We start from the raw sequence: 18013 nt of genomic DNA on the forward strand, positions 1-18013 counted from the left end.
CACACTTAGATAATGGCTGCAACTGCAAAATGCAGTGTAAAAAGTGTAAAAAGATTGAACATTACGTTAAACTGTGCCAATCAGCGCTATCAAATACATGTAAGGTCCATGAAATTTAATTACCAGAAGTTACTTTCACAGAATGTTCAGCTTGTATTCCCTGCAGTATCTGCTTCTGACTAACAGACATGTGGTGGATTTGGTGGTTGACATGAGGCCTTGTCCACACGACCATGGGTATTTTCAAAATCACAGCTTTTTCTATGTGGTTTGGCCATTCATCCACATGCAAACAAAGTATCCGGAAACTTTTTTGAAAACTCCGGCCAGGGTGAAGATTTTTAGAAGCTCCGGTTGCAGTGTTGTCGTGTGGACAGTGAAACTGGAGATTTTGGCTTGTTGCGTCAGAAAAGGAAGCATCAATGAAGGCTTCTGATTGGCCAACATGGCTTTACGTTTGGGGTTATATTGCCACCTGTTGATTTGGCATGCTTTGGCATTCAACCTCTCTTTATAAAAATACCCGTGTATGTGTGGACTAGGCCTGGGTCTTTCATATCTATTCTACCCTGCAGTATTTATGCATGCCATTTCAGTAATGTCCCACTAGACCTAAACACCTAAGTCTAGTTTATTAAAGGACTAAGCAACATAATGCTGATGTAGTATTATGTTCTTTTAAAAACAAATTCAAAAGCCTGAATTCCGGTGGTTGTATGTTTGTCAGCGAACATTTCCCTACACAACCACTCAGTTCCTGCTACATTCTTCATCGTGGACAAATTAATGGGGCAGGACCTAATGTCTGCACTGCATGAGAGGATTGAAAACAATCAAGTCCGAATGCCCTTCCTGTGCCTGCTTCTCCTTTGCCAGTCTTTCAGTGTACTGTTGCTGAGTCAACTGAGTTTGGATGTGCTCAACTTTTTGCATTGCGTAAAGCTAGATGAAACTGTCACACCTGTGCACCACAAACTTTGCCATCTCTCTGTCAGAGGAATTAAATCGCTTGCAAGCAGCTTCGGTGATAGAACACACTGGCGACCAATTGTTACGCAAAAAAAGAGAGGTCAAATTAGGATGAGAACACAGAGAGCCAAATAAAGCAGTGATCGTGGACTGTGTTCCATTGCCACACATGGATGAACTACTCTCTGCTCTAAAAGGTTCTACTGTTTTCCATTCCATTGACCTGACTGCTTACTCTACTAAGTGCCACTGCATGAGTACAATCGTTATTTCAGTCGTTATGACTTCTTACGTCTTCAAGATTGCTTCAGCACCGGTGGCATTTCAGAAGATGATGACCATCATTCTGACTGGCTTTTCTGGGGTTGAAAATTACCTGGACATTACCATCCACGGATGTGATGTGTATGAGCATGACAAAGCACTTCAAGCGGTCTTACAACGACTGGAAGCTGCTGGATTGCAGCGCAATAAAGACAAGTGCCGCTTTCGTCATACCAGTCTGCTGTTCTTAGGTCATACCGTTTCAGCGGAGGGTCTTCTTCCTGATGAATCATGTGTACAGGCAATTCAAAATGCTCCAGCTGATTATCGGTCACATTTACCCTTACCTGCTTCTCATCCAGATAATAATATTTTTCCACATTTATATAGCGCTTTTCTGGGTCCTCAAAGGGTTTTACATGGAAGGGGGAAATCTCCTCAACCACCACCAATGTGAAGCATCCACCTGGATAATGAGACAGCAGCCATATTGCGCCAGAAGGACCACCACACACCAGCTGATTGGTGGAGAGGAGACCTGATTAAGCCAATCAGGACAGGGGGATGATTAGGAGGCCATGATGGACAGAGGCCAATGGGCAAATTTGGCCAGGATGCTGGGGTTACACCCTTACTCATTTTCCGTTGGGATTTTTAATGATCACAGAGAGTCAGGACCTCAGCTTAATGTCTCATTCGAAGGACCGAAGCTGATAATGCTGCTGCTGAGTTGATGAGACTGATGAGGATTTTGTTGCTTTTCTATCTACCTTTAATTCTAATTTTTCCTGCTGATGCCACCTGTGCTCCTGTTCTAACCAAACTTCGTACACATATTGTTCTAATTGTTGACCTCCTTCACCCAAGAGACCGGAATGTTGCTGTACTATAAACTATGTCTGGAACTGTCTGTTATGGGGAACTTCATCTTTTGAGGCTCACGTATGATTGCACCTGCTGCTCTTCGATCTGTGCTGGTCCCCATAGCGCACAAAGGACATCAGGAAGAGGTGAGGACCAAACAATGCCTTTGTGATCTCTATTGGTGGCAACAGATGGATGCTCAGGTTCATGATGCTGTCCGTTTCACACAGTATCAGCTCAGTGACAAAACTGTCAAATCACCACCTGCTGATGGTAGGGCTGGGAATCGATTCCAAAAAGAATCGATTCCTCACTCCCAAGGCGTTGGGAATCGACTCCTTTTTATTCGCTTGTCTCTCGCTTACTAATAATGATTGGAAGTCTATTTAATTTTTGCAAAAGGTTCTTTTGAACAGTTAGTTTCAAATAACGAGTTAAAAATAAAGCAATTCAGTGTTTTTTTTGCGTCATTGCGTGATGACGTCACTAGAGCGTAATTCTAACTAGGCTACTTATTTTTATGGTGTGAAAAGTTCAAATCAAGCCATATGTGAACGCATATCGCTGATTATTACTATACCTTTCATTCACTTAGTTTAATAGTGTTTATTGTCATTGTTTCCTTCTGTGATCCTGCATCTAGGACATTTTGTACACAAAAACTCCATAATTTTAAATTGTGAAATGGTTCTTATGTCCACAACGGTAGGTTTTGAGCGCTGCTTACAGATGCAGATGTGAGGGTCTTATTTTAATTTTCTATTTTCTTTTATTTTCTTTAATCCACTGATAACTGAAAGAAAATGCACCTAGACTAGTACAGCTTTATGACCGAGTCTAATGTTGCTAAAGTAATGAACGCAAATTGCTCGCGCATCTGATTGACAAATAAACTGCACACTCTTATATTATTGTTTATGTTAATATTGTGGTTATTTTGCCTCGTACATTCTGTACAAAAGCACTTATTTGAACATAGTCATTCAACTTAACTGTGCACATGCATTTTAGACATGTCATGTAGTTTTAAACATGCAATAAATGCACATCCATGAGTAATGTGCTATCCTTTTTATTTATTAGGCTAAATCACATTTACTTCTGGGCTATATGGGCCATTTCGGGAGAATCCATCATTTAAAATTCATCAGAGTTATGGAAATGTATCATCATTTTACAAATAAAGTTTCGGAGAAGGATATTTTCTACACCCTGCGGTCACTCCGGAACTAGGTTCCTCCATCGATTTTGTTTAAAAAAAGAAGAATCGAAAAGGGATCGAAAACAACAGTGCGGAATCAATTCTTGGAATCGACTCTGTCGATTCCGAAATTTTTGGAATTGGAATCAATTCCAAAAATTTCGGAATCGACCAGCCCTAGCTGATGGACCATGGCACAAAGTGGCTGTGGATATAGTCAGGCAAACTGACACTGCTGCATCCAACTACAAGTTTTCTATTTTATTTCAGCAAATGGACTGAGGTCTACTTTACTCACACTGTAACTACGGATTCTGGAGTTTCGTTTCCGTAATCAGTCATCAGCCGACATGGAAATCCATTGAGCTTAGTTACTGATAACAGTGTTCAGTTTAAGTCTGCTGCTTTAGTTGTTTTTCTGGAAGGAAGGAATTTTCGTCACCATCGTTTCTTTCTCTACTACCCTGCAGCTAATGGTGCTGTAGAAAAGTTAAACCATGTGCTTATACATACTGTCTAAATGGCCATCCAGAAACATCAGCCATGGAAACCTTTGGTAACTGACTTCTTGCTGGTGTACTGTGCCACTCCACATGTTGCAACCATAGACTGTAAAAAAATATGGACGACGCAACATCATCTGTTTTCGCTTCGCTGTTTGAAGCTTTCAGGCGGCCTGCACGGCGCTGACATCTTGGGACCGAGTCTGCGCAGTAGAGATTTCAGGACCGAAGTTGTGCAGTAGAGAGCCGGAAGGAGAGCAGGAAGTACAGCCGCGATATCAAAAGCCAGCCCACACTCTCACAGATGCAGAACAATTAATTATGTTGGTGTGACATAAACAGTTATGGAAATGTAGAAATTAAGGCCAAAGCTGATTGGCCTGGGCGTCAACACCTCATGCGGATGTTGCACTCTATTTTCAGCAGCCATATCGACTGTAGCCCAAGACCGGTTTCCCACTGAAGCTAAACAGGGCTTAGCGAATGGTCAGTACCTGGATGGGAGACTAACTGGGAAAACTAGGTAGCTGCTGGTAGAGATGTTAGTGAGGCCAGCAGAGGGCGCTCACCCTGTGGTCTGTGTGGATCCTAATGCTCCAGTATAGTGTTGGGGAAATGGGAAATCTGTCATGGGAAAAATCCCATGATGTCCTTTGAAAAAAAAAAAAGAGTAGGGGTGTAACCCCGGCGTCCTGACCAAATTTGCCCATCATGGCCTCCTAATCCTCCCCATATCCTGATTGGTTACAAACACACTCATCCCACTAGACCTAAACACCTAAGTCTAGTTCATTAAAGGACTAAGCAACATAATGCTGATGTAGTATTATGTTCTTTTAAAAAGGGGAAATTGTTGGGTTTATAAGTGAGTTGTTTTGTACTATTTTGCATTCATATATAAGGTTTGTCAGTATTATCAGCAGCTATTGCATTGCTCTTGAGCTAGTTACCCTTCTCCCTCCCCAGCTCCTCCTGTCATCAGGATTTGACCTTATGATTCCCCTTCCATCATTTCTCTAATTATTTTTTGTATTAAAATATTGACAGTAATGATATCCGCAGTACATTATGTTGGTTCTGTTCTGTTTACCCTAGGGGGTTATCGCCAAGGATGATTGACTTTTACCACAGTTTGGATTAGCGGTATGGTTCTGTTCTGGGCAAAAACTCATCCATCCTCAGCCCAGAACAGAACCATACCACCAATCCAAACTTTATGCTAAAGGTCAAGCATCTTTGATGATAGTGGTCCTGACAGAAGTGACAGAATAAACTAAATGGATAAAGTTCCTGTCTTGTGTTCTTCATTGTTTTATAATTCTTGACAGATACCACAGTTTTCTCTTGTCAGTCTTTGGCTTAAAATGCAAGGCATACAACACTATATACAGACATTCTTTTCAGATGCCGGTGCTCAAAACACATACTTTCCAGGAATTTCTTTAGTTTTTTGCTGTTGCTGCAGAACCCAATAACAGTACAGCTTAACACTGCAGTCATTTGTATTTGTAGTAAAGTTTCTGTTTAATTAATGCAGTCTCTCCTTTTACCCTCTTTTAACAATGGGTTCCTATAGAGACCAGAACAGGACAGCATACAAATGGATGTTAGAATCCATCATTTACTCAGGAAAAATGTGGATTTATAGAGCTGGTTATGTGATGCAAACACCAAGATATATTAGTTTACAAATCTTGCAGTATTGTTAAAGTGTTTTGGGGTCAGAACAGTATTGTGCATGGAATTGAAAACAAGTCTTTATTAATTGATAATCTGACCCTGAATCATAATTTGTGTGGGGAAAAAAACTGTTGGTGGTAATAATGTTCAATTCAACTGGAAATTGCAGTTAATTGTATGTATAGGTAGGTTTTTGGAGTTGGAAGAGGCACAATTTTTCAATGAGCCTATGCTGTCAACACTTGAGTGTTTACACTCTTCAGTCAGTCAACTGCATGGCTTACTTATAGGTTGGCCTCACTGGTTGTTTCCCTTTTGAGTCTAATTTGCACCCAACACTGTCAATCACCTGTCCTGGATCTATCCTCTTAATTTGGCCATTTGTCATGTGAATAAAGTTAGCATGACAGTGGCAGTGTTTTTCCCCTCTGCCTGTCTTCCCGCTGGCAGCTGCGACACACCGTGTTTTGACTGCGACTGATGGCAGAGGTTATTGAGGATGAAAACCACCCTAGTTGTTTGGCTCAGCAATGGGGTCTGCATTTCGTCACGTTTTGTCGTGCAAGGGCAGCTGTCATGAATGTGACATTAAAAAGATGGATGACAGGACCCTTTTTGCGTTCTTCCAGTTTTGACTCAGTTTCCACTGCATTGCTTCTGCTTACGTACCATCATTCCGCGCAACATGACGGGAGCCAATCAGAGTGCACCGTATTGTCAGCTTGTCAGGCAGCTGCAGAAACTCAGATGGCTGTTTCATGACCGTGTGTGTTGACCCTGCACAAGTTGTTCTCCCTGCTGTCATGTTTGTTTACCCTAATGATGGTGCTCCAAGCTTCCCCTTAACTATGTGACGTTCCTGTCTCTCATCCTTCATGTCCTGTCTTTTATTCCTGTGGGGAACAATTTTGCCTTGGCATCAAGTGCTTAAAGAATATTTTACCTAAAAAGGAAAAATGGTCATGTTTTAGTCACCCAATGTTGTTCCAAACACAAACAAAATGAAGGTACCTAACACCGTAAAATAAAGTTTAATCATAAGTTTAACCATGTCCTATATAAATAAACTTGCATTGACTAAATAGCAGCTTGAATATTTCTGTCAATACAGAACATTGCGTTTTGTATACTATGGAAAATATAAATGTGGATATAAAGTTTGGAATAAACATGAGGCTGAGTAAATGACGACAGTATGATATGATTTATCAAATGTTACAGTTTTGTGATGCAACTAAAATGCAATTTCTTATGTGTTCCTGTAGAGAATGGCACCTTTAACTCAAGCAGTGAGGCAGAGAGAAAGACGCAGTCCTACTATCTTTCCTGTCTCAATGAACAACGAATAGAAGAGCTCGGAGCCCAGCCGCTCATTGACTTGATTACAAAGGTAAGTGTGTCTGCGGCGCCCCCTCTGGTGTGGAGGGTAAGCAGTGCAAACAGAAATTTGGGAAACTTTTGGGTTTCTTTAAAGTAAATCATCAAAATCAACATGATCATTTCAAATTGTCCCCTTTGACAGACTTAATGGTGCGTTCACACCAAACGCGAATAGAGCGTCTGGAGCGAGTGATTTCCATATTAAGTCAATGGAAATTGACTTATAATGGACTTAACGATGCTGACTTAACAACATCAACGTGCGTTGACGCGCGTCTGGAGGTCCTGTGGCGCATTAGACATGTTTAGTGTGGCGGATGCGATTTGTGCCTCATTTGCACATCCAGTTTGTGCAAATGATGCAAATTTGATGCAAAATTTGACGTGAATTTTGACGTGAATGGTGCTTTTTGTGCATTCACGCATTTTAAGGTAATTCGTGTCTGGAGCCCAAATTGAAAAAGCTGACCTTTGGTGTTAATTTGCGCCACGTTAACCAATGAGGAGCCTGCTTGCTGCTGTCACGTGGTAAAGTGACGTGATGAGGAACCCTGCATAAAATACTACTATTGTGTCACAAAATGTAATCTTGTTTTTGGAGGCGATCCAGGTGATCACCGGGCGCTAGCGCTCGTTAACCCCAGCGAGAGCAGCCTTACCTCGGCCAGTCCTCCAGACATTTGCCGCTGGCTCTGGTTTCTCTGTAGTGGTTAAACACGAGATATAATTCGTCTTGCGTAGATCCAACGGGTTGAACTTAAACTTGATATTCATATGTATGCACACATATTAATGTGTTCAATATTTGTTTTTAAAAATGCAAACGAAAAGAGGCATGGTTGTGTTTTTTTATTTTGTTTGTTATAAATATACATGCAGTTAAGATAATCAATATTCATTGCCTGAGTCACATTTAATGTTTTTTTTTTTATTAAAATGAAAAGAGATATATTTTATGACATATTTCATTTTATTGTAGCCTAAAATATGCAATATTTATTTTATTTATTTGCACGTCCAATTCGCGTTCAAGCAACCAACTAGACGCGATAGATGCGAACTAGACGCTCTATTTGCATTTGGTGTGAATGCAGCATAATAACATGTATAAAATGTAAAACAAACTGACTTATTAATTCATTATAGAATTATTATGCATTATCTCGGTTTTAATAATGTATATAGTCTTTCTAATGCAATTGTGCATATTTACTACAGCAAAAAGTACTTAAAAAAATACAGTAAAATTGCATGTTGTGTTAAGACACAACATATATGCTTATAATAACAGTTAAAGCTGGTGTCAGCTATTCATTTGTAGTCGTTTTTATGTATATTAATTAAGGACACAAAAGCACCAATCTTGTAGAATGACCTTTGGTTTAATTTGATGCTTGATTAATTTTTTTGATTGGTTTTCTGTGCATATCTTTTCTGTGTCCTTTATTTGAACTGAGCAAGATAACTTGTCTCAAATGGCTACGATACTATCAATTCCTCTCGGTTTAAAATCAGCGAGCCTTGAAATTATGTAGACATCCTTCAGTGAAAGACGTTTTCATGCACTTCTATCTCTCTGAATCAGCCATTTTGAAAAAGAAAGCTCTGAAACTAACCCTCAGCACAGACCTGAAAGATTAATCCATGTTACGTACACAAAGCAGTGATGTCAAACAGCCCTTCATCTACCTAATTTACAGCCCTTCTCACATAGAGCAGCTTTCTGGAAGGTTTAAAAGAGATACGGCTGAGAAGATGGAGGACGAAAAATGTGCTCTGCCTCTGATGAGCTGCCTTTTGAACACACTTTTCCAAACGCTACCCGTATGTCTGTCTCTCAATTTGTCACTCTTTCTGTCATCTTGTGTCATTGCACAGTGATAGAATCTATAGTGTTGAAGAGAGCTGAGAATAGTTTTATTCTCAGAGGTGAGACAGATGTAATTGGCTTTGATATTAGGTGTCAGGCCGAAAACATCAGCCCGATTCATGTTCTTCAAGGTTTTGTCTTGTTTCACTCTTCCAGAGCATAAAACCTTTGGTCTATACATTTTAAAATCAGCATGAAATTGCATTTACTGCTTATTCTACTTCAGTAATGTGACATATTTCAATAAGAAAAGTATTCATGAAGATCTGAATGGAAATAGAAAGATCTCTAAGTGAAAGACGTTTTCATGCACTTCTATCTCTCTGAATCAGCTATTTTTTAGAGATCTGAATATGAATTTGCCGTCAATCTTGGAGAAAATTATTATAAATATTATTTAAATTATAAAAAAGAAACTTTTATTAGGATATATTTTATCATCATATTTTAATATTGTTCTCATCAAAATCCAATAATATTCAATCAGTTCAATGAAAAAGATTTAGTATTCTCACTAAACGTTGTTACTAGGGCTGTCAATAAAAAAAAAAAAAAACAATTTATCGGTTACACTTTATAATAACTGAATGCTATGAATCATTAGTTAACCTTTAGTAAGTAGTTAATTCATAATTTATAAAACGTTAATAGACTTAATGAGCAGTTTATAAATACAGCTATACATTTTTTATTCTTAAATCAATAAGCATATCTATAATGTGTTTAATAATTATATTTTCATATTTCATTAATAATCAATTCATCATTTCTAAATTAAGTATTTCATTATATACAAACTAAATATGTATAATAAATAAATTATCTATTTAAATGTACATTTATACATATCATTTAGACATACAGTAATAGTTACTCAATGTGTTAATACATGTTTTGTTAACATGTATTCCTTCTGTAATTCATGATTCATGCAGGTAGTTGCAAAACATTTAAGTAGTTGTTTAGATTTTTTTTTTTCATCAGGCTCTCTGGATCTCAGAATGAATGCATGATTTCACATACTGGATCTGGATTTTGTGGCTTTGATCTGATAGCAAGCAGAGAAGTAAAATCAGGGTAAAGGGTTATAATATAGGTGATGGTGTGGTGCCCTGTCCCATCAGCAAAGGTCGATGGTAAATGCGCTGAATTTTGAGCCGCTGATTGATTTGGAGAAGAGCATAAATGTTAGCACCTGCCTATTTCGCCCATCCTGCAGAGAGCCTGTTTTGTCACCTAGCAATAAGTAATTGATATCTTTGATGTTCCCGTCCTGCCTCCCATCTCCCACCTCCTCTGCCTGTTCCTGATATCTCTGTTGGCCCCGCGGTGACCAAGAACTGTTTCTAATAAGTATGTGTAAAGAGTTTGTGGGTGTGGAAGGAAGAGGACACGGGGGTCGGCTGGACTGTTGACGCTTTACTTTTATTATAATACTCAAAACACATCAGCACACTCAATGGTGTGGTTTCTCTCAACACAACGATCACTTCAGGGTCGGCACTTCCGGCTTCCGGGGTTACTCAGTCTCTGGGGTTCGCGTCAACAGTCCTGCTCTCTCTCTCCCAGGCTTCCGGTTCCACAGGCGTTTTATCCTCTCTCCACGGCCATTACTGGAACAATATACAGGTGTTATTAATCTGCGTCCAACCCACTCACTTACCGCTCGTCCCGCGGCTCTCCCGCTGCAGACCTCGCTAAACCACGCCCCCCTTGCCACAGTATGCCTGTCCCCTATTGGCCAAGGAGGTTACTCTTAGACCCTGTCCCATATAGCACCATAAACACTCGTGGCCTTCCTACAAGTCTGCACTTTTGTGAAGTAACACCTTTTTGACTGTCAGTTAGAAGTCTGCTGGGCTCGGTAAAAGTGTGCATTGAGGGCGCATATCGACCTCAAAGGGGTGCTCACGAGCCCCCTTCTGAAACCTAAAATGACAGAGAGGACACTCTAGGTAAAGACCAGAAAGGCTTTTTATTAAACTCCTGTCTACATTGCCCAGTCCTTCAGCTCTGTCTTCACTGCCTCTCATCAGTTTTCTGTCTCCTTCTACACTGTCTGCTCGGTGCATCATGGTTTCACCTTGGACTGATAGTTTTTCGCCAAGAACCTCCAAATCTGTCACTTCACCTCTGTCTGTCAACCTGTCAGCTACACCACGGCTCCTTGCCCCCTCTGGTCCACCTGGGACCCTCAGATGGAGTTACAGGCCTTCATCTGTGACTAATTCCACCACCCCTTTGGCTCTATTCGGTTGTGCCTTCCCTCCGGCTCCACCTTAGTCCTTGGGCACACCGGCTGCGCTTCAGTATTCTGGCACCCTGGCCTAGTCTTGGCCATTCTCCCCCACAGCTCCTCCTTGGTCTCCTGGATCTTCTGTGTCACCTGTTTTCTTCTGCTCTCTCTGGATCTCCACCACCTGGGTCTCAGTCAGTCGTCCACCTGGTTCTGCCTGCTAAGTCTCCACCATGGCTCCTCCCTCCCTTGACTCCTTCTTATGTCCTGTAATCTCTGTTAGGGGTTCCACCTTGGCTCCTCCATCTGTTAACTCCTCCCTAGCTTCTGCTGCCATCATACCCTTTCTGGCTCTTCATGTTGTCTTCTCCACCTTGGCTCCCTCCATCTGTTAACTCCTCCCTAGCTTCTGCTGCCATCATACCCTCCATGGCTCTTCATGCTGTCTTCTCCACCTTGGCTCCCTCCGTCTGTTAACTCCTCACTAGCTTCTACTGCCATCATACCCTCCATGGCTCTTCACCTTGGCTCCTCCATCTGGTAACGCCTCCCTAGCTTCTGCTGCCACCATACCCTCCATGGCTCTTCATGCTGTCTTCTCCACCTTGGCTCCTCCATCTGGTAACGCCTCCCTAGCTTCTGCTGCCACCATACCCTCCATGGCTCTTCATGCTGTCTTCTCCACCTTGGCTCCTCCCTCTGTTAATTCCTCCCTAGCTTCTGCTGCCATCATACCCTCCATGGCTCTTCATGCTGTCTTCTCCACCTTGGCTCCTCCATCTGGTAACTCCTCCCTAGCTTCTGCTGCCACCATACCCTCCATGGCTCTTCATGCTGTCTTCTCCACCTTGGCTCCTCCATCTGGTAACGCCTCCCTAGCTTCTGCTGCCACCATACCCTCCATGGCTCTTTATGCTGTCTTCTCCACCTTGGCTCCTCCATCTGGTAACTTCTCCCTAGCTTCTGCTGCCACCATATCCTCCATGGCTCTTCATGCGGTCTTCTCCACCTTGGCTCCTCCATCTGTTAATTCCTCCCTAGCTTCTGCTGCCACCATATCCTTCATGGCTCTTCATGCTGTCTTCTCCACCTTGGCTCCTCCATCTGGTAACTCCTCCCTAGCTTCTGCTCCCATCATATCCTCCATGCTGTCTTCTCCACCTTGGCTCCTCTGGTCATCCCCTAGGCCTGCTCATTGTCCCCCACCTAAGCCCTCCTGTGCTACTCTGTTGGACTATTTGTCATTTTATTTCATTGGTAATAAGGCGCGAGGCTGTGCCTTCTTGATTGGGGCACAATCAATTGTGTCAGTTTCTGTTTTTGGGTGGGTTGGATACGTTCTAGCTCTGTTTGAGTTAAATAAATCTACTGCTGCATTTTGATCCTGTTGTTTCTTGTTGTTATTGCAACTGTTGCTGACATTATATGAATTAGAATTTTGGAATTGTTGTGTTTTCACATTCTCCACATTGACCAGATGAAACATAAATGAAACACGTAGAAACATTTCCACAGTAGGACGACTTGTAAGGACCACCTCAGTCTTCTTGCTAGAAACTGATGTTTTATCTTTTCTTTGTGTGTGTGTGTGTGTGTGTGTGTGTGTGTGTGTGTGTGTGTGTGTGTGTGTGTGTGTGTGTGTGTGTGTGTGTGTGTGTGTATAGATAGGAGGCTGGAACATCACAGAGTCCTGGGATAAAGATAACTTTCTGGACGTTTTAAAGACCATTTCTGGACCTTACAGAGCTCAGCCCTTCTTCACTGTTGGCGTCAGCGTGGACCCTAAAAACTCCAACAGTAATGTCATTCAGGTACATTTACTAACTTTATCAAGTTTTATTGGACATCTGCTGTTTGAATGTTTTTTTTATTGTGTTTGCTATATTTATCTCACATGTGGTGTTTGCTCACCTGTGTAAACATCCTTTTTCACCAGGTTGACCAATCAGGACTCTTCCTCCCATCCCGAGATTATTACCTCAATAAGACAAATGAGAAGGTATCATGAAGCAGAAATTAAAGTATCAATATTTAAAGACATTGTGTAATATGTAAACCAGCTTTTAGTCCATGTCTAATAGCCTGCCGCTGATCTTTGTTTAGGTGTTGAAGGCTTATCTGGATTATATGGTAGAGTTGGGATTGTTGTTGGGAGGAGATAAGAATTCCACTCGGGGTCAGATGCAGCAAATTTTGGACTTCGAGACAGCGCTGGCCAACATAACGGTGCCTCAGGACGAACGGCGAGACGAGGAAAAGATCTACCACAAGATAACGATAGCTGAACTCCAGGTGCGTGTGCAGGCTCACATGGTTTTAATTAGACAAAAGTCATGAGGGTTTGGTGTGATAGTGCTGGAAACAGATGAAAGTGTGTTGAGGAAGCTCAGAAATTCTGAGCTGAATATTTGGGATCATTAGTTGTAATCATTAAACTGTTATAATGAGTGTGTTTCAGGCATATTGCTTATTAAAGGTGTTTGTATGAGATATGAGGAGAGAGAGCTCATGAATAATTCACAGTGCATGGAGTCAGGTTTACTGCTGTGTGTCTAAGTGTGTTCGAAACTATATGAATTTTCTGTTGTTCCATCCATCCATCCATCCATCATTCTATCTATTTGTCTGTTGTTCTATCTATCTATCTATCTATCTATCTATCTATCTATCTATCTATCTATCTATCTATCTATCTATCTATCTATCTATCTATCTATCTATCTATCGTCCATCCGTCCGTCCGTCCGTCTGAAAACCAACCCAATCCACCGATCCATCCACCTCTTTATCCATCCATCCACCCGTTTATCCATCCATCCATCCATCCATCCATCCATCCATCCAACCATTCATCCATCATTCTATCTATTTGTCTGTTGTTCTATCCATCCATCCGTCTGTCCATCTGAAAACCAACCCAATCGATCCATCGATCCATCGATCCATCGATCCATCGATCCATCCATCCATCCATCCATCCATCCATCCATCCATCCATCCATCCATCCATCCATCCATCCATCCATCCATCCACCCACCCACCCACCCATCATTCTATCTATTTGTCTGTTGTTCTATCCATCCGTCCGTCTGTCCGTCTTTCTGTCCATCCATCTGAAAACTACCCAATCCACCGATCCATCCACCCATTCATCCATCCATCTATCTATCTATAGCTGCTAGATTCTCATATATTTGTCTCAACAGAACATCACATCTGTTATCCTTCTGTGCATATAGAATTTGCGTCTTGTGGCTTGTTTCCATCATTTAATTATCAAGATTTTATCTTTGGGCACCTGCATTGAAACTTTTGTTTTGTGAAGGCTCCTGTGATTTCCGTGGCAACAGTTGCTGAGCAACTGTACAGTGAAGTGGTGAGGTGGAGGGGTAGACATGACGGTTGATTGCTTACTGATTAAATTATGTCTGCTCTCAGTATAAAGGGAAGTTCAATCTTTTTAAAAAAGGTTTTTGTTACAAATAATGTTTTTTAATATTATTAATTATAATTATATGTAATTATATATAAATTAATAATTATAATCAATCATTTTGTTAATATTATTTAATGCTTATAAATATACTTAAATTCTAAAATAACAAATGTATAGTTGTTATACAAATGATTAAACAGACATCAGTTGATTATGTAAATGTACATGCGTAATAATGTTTTTGTATCTCCATTTGTAGTATATTTTAATTTACTTCTTATGAAATTTGATGGAAGTATATGCCAAATTCCCAGCAGTTCTTCATTGCTCTGCTTTAAAGCTTAAGCCCGATATATTATATATTCATGTCACTATTCTCTGACATCTGATGAGCAAACGTCTAAGGCAGCCGCGCGGCTCAGATGTGTGGTGATGCCCGGGAGGATTCTTACATTTGACTTAACATGCAACATTTGTTTAAGGAAAGGAAGCTGAATAACATAACGTGCTATTAGGTTGTGAGTTTTGTGTGGGTGACACAAATTTATAGAAGTGCTCTTAACTCGCTCTCACAAAACAAAAAATGATGTTTTATTTCTTATACAGTTATCATGTTATGGTCAGCAGTAATCGCACAGCGATAGAGAATAACACCAAACAGTCTTCAATCACAAAACCCAACAGGGAGCACATATGAAATAACAGGAATGAGCATAGAACACAACCATATAATACAATGATGATACCGAACCAAGAACTGGGAGAACAGAAGGCTTAAAAACAGGGAGTAATAAACAGAAGAGAGAACAGGTGTGAAACTCAAATTAGTCACCAAGGTGTCGAGTTCACACTGCACGATTTTCAAAGTCATCAGATCACTGTGTTGTTTTCACACTGCATGACTATCTGGGCTAGCATTCAGTTGCTGCTGTTTGCACACTGCACGGTGGCTCAGCGTGTCACAAGCAAACACACGCAAGAAGTGACGAGAAAATAATGCGAAATCAGTCATTAAAAATGATAGCCCGCAAGAAGGATGCGATCCAAATTATGGAAAAAGGATTTTGAAAGAGGAAATGGTTGGGGAGACGAGGGGAGCAAAGATAGTGTTCTGCAAAGAGAGTTGGAGGCAAACAGGAACAGAACAATACCAAACTAAAACACAATGAAACTCACAGAACAGAGTTTACAGTTTGTTGATTCTTTGTTGGTTTGGGGATTAAGTTTAAACAGTGAATTTTGAAGTGATCTTCTCTGGACAACTCAGAGATTTGGATTCGGACTGCAATTAAATGACCACACGTCCACGGTGTTCATCTAAAAACAGCAGAGGCGGATAGTGGAGTATTTTTTACTTTCCACGTCATTTTATTTTTCACGTATATTTACTTTATCGGTGTTCTTCTTTGGAAAATTTTTACTTCACAACATTCCAAAACATAATATTGTACTTTTTACTGCACTGCGTTTCATATTGAATATCGTTTAATACTTAATTACATAACATTTTTTAGTACTGTATACTTTTACTCAAGTAAAAGTGTTCAAATTTTACTTGAGTACAAGTAAGAAAGTACTATATGTTTAGTGTAATTAAGAGTTAAATGTAAAAAAACGAAATGTAGTGCAGTAAAAAGTATGACATTATATATTATGCTTTGGAATGTAGTGAAGAAAAAGTTTTCCAAAGAAAAACACTGATAAAATATATTCTTGAAAAATATACTTGAGTGGAAAGTAAAAATACTTCATACTGTCTGCGTCTGAAAAACAGTAGGTAATTCAACCAGGGATTTTTACGTTGGGAGAAAAGCACTGACATTCTGGATTCGGACGGCTATAAAATGACAGACTAGCCCCTGAGAATGATGAAAATACCTTACAACCCCATGAGAAACAACTACCGTCCCAATAGGGCATTTGTTGCATTATTGTTGGTTGCTCTGTTCGCGTTTTTCATATCCGATTATTCTGACAACTTTTGTTTTATTTTGAGTTTGTAAATAAAAAGAGACTTCTGCAAATATAGAGACTGCTCACCTCATCTCTGCGTCAACCAGTCGTGACAGGAACACAGAGTACTTCCATAATAAACAACTTTCCCTTCCCCACACTTTATGGACTTTAATCTCCCCTTACACAAAAGATTTAAGTATAAATTGATTTTTTCACTTACCAATCACTTACCAATTAACGGGTGCTTAACTAGGAACTAACATGTATCTGTGATCAGCTCCAATCAGATCTGAAGGTCCTTAGCAGTTTGTGGAAATCATTGAATGAAAACAGAATGAATCATGTATAAAGTGGAATTAGATACAAGTCCATGTTTTAATAATTCTTATATTTTAACATTTTGACAGACCTAATTTCAGAAATGAATTGTATTTTACATCAGCTCTCATTAGACAATGCTTGAAACAGTCACTTCTTATTTTGCACGTCTTTATGCAGAGCAACCTCAAGGGTTCGCTTGGTTTCTGAGTTTATTAAAAAACAACACAGCTTCACATAACCATAAGACAGATGGAAAATAGTCCATTTGAGTCACCTAATTTGTTTTCATCTGCTTGAAATCCACAGTAGAGATGAAGGCTATTTGGTGAATGAGGGTAGATGGGGGCTTTCAGCTGTGTGTTTACGATGGGGGTCTTTGTTTTATTACACCCAAGGGCAGAGCGGCTAGAATTGCATCTAGGATTCAGGAATGCAAACATGCAGGTTATTGACTCTAGCCTGCTGATTATTCAAGCATTTTGGGTGAGAGCGAATCCGAACACGCATTCTGTGTCCTTTTCACGGCTGAAAGAGAAGTCATTAAGGGAAAATATGGAGACAAGCAGAGCTTTCACAGCCAAGGTTATGGAAAAATGAAAGTTGGTCATAATTAAATGTACCTCTCCATGTTTGGTGGCCTACACAAGGTTTTATTAAAGTGCATGTTATGTTGTGAGCTGCCGAACACTATTCAATTGATTACTGTAACCCCTGTTACTAAAGCTTTAACTGTTGAGTAAAATATTTATGAATGATGAAATGAAGTCAAATTGTGTTATGTAAAGTCACCTAGAGAGATCTGAGTTTGCAATTGTTAGAAATAAAGGTACAATTACAGGAAAGAATGTTGTCATTGAAAGGTCACATTCAATAATAATGAAAATTTACATTGTGAGACGTAGTGATACTGCAAGAATTTATCACGCACGGTGCTTTACTAAGGTTTGCACTCGTCAATTTATTAATTTATTGGTGCTTGCGACATTATTTACTGCCCCCAAAAAACGTCTTAAACTAGGTGCTAATGCGCTGGTCATTATGGAAATGATTCGGCTGCATCTGTGTTCATTCATTTGCACGTCGTTAGCAGATCACGCACAGAACTTTTCACTCCCATCGGCGCATTTACACTGTCAGAAAAAAGGTACATTTCTGTCACTGGTGTAACGGACTGCCCTGAGACAGAAGGTTGAAGATCCAAGCGCAGTATTTATTAAAGGTAATCCAAAGTCGTAATCCATAAAACAGGCAAAAGGTCATACACAGGTAGGCAGTTCATTCAGGCAAACAAAACAAGGGACAGAGGCAAAAGGGTAATCCACGGAGAAGGCA

General features: G+C 40.3%; 1 protein-coding gene across 3 annotated transcripts in view; it reads left to right on the forward strand.

Annotated features, from left to right (window-relative positions):
• Nucleotides 1-18013, forward strand: part of ece2b (endothelin converting enzyme 2b) — a 110004-nt gene that overhangs the window by 74407 nt on the left and 17584 nt on the right. For all 3 annotated transcript variants that reach the window (XM_067450148.1, XM_067450149.1, XM_067450150.1), the window contains 4 exons: nt 6747-6871; nt 12632-12778; nt 12904-12966; nt 13071-13259. In XM_067450148.1, coding sequence (XP_067306249.1) covers nt 6747-6871; nt 12632-12778; nt 12904-12966; nt 13071-13259 — 524 coding nt within the window. The remainder of the gene's footprint in view (nt 1-6746; nt 6872-12631; nt 12779-12903; nt 12967-13070; nt 13260-18013) is intronic.

Source organism: Pseudorasbora parva, chromosome 8 (genome assembly GCF_024679245.1).
Source record: "Pseudorasbora parva isolate DD20220531a chromosome 8, ASM2467924v1, whole genome shotgun sequence".
Taxonomy (NCBI): domain Eukaryota; kingdom Metazoa; phylum Chordata; class Actinopteri; order Cypriniformes; family Gobionidae; genus Pseudorasbora; species Pseudorasbora parva.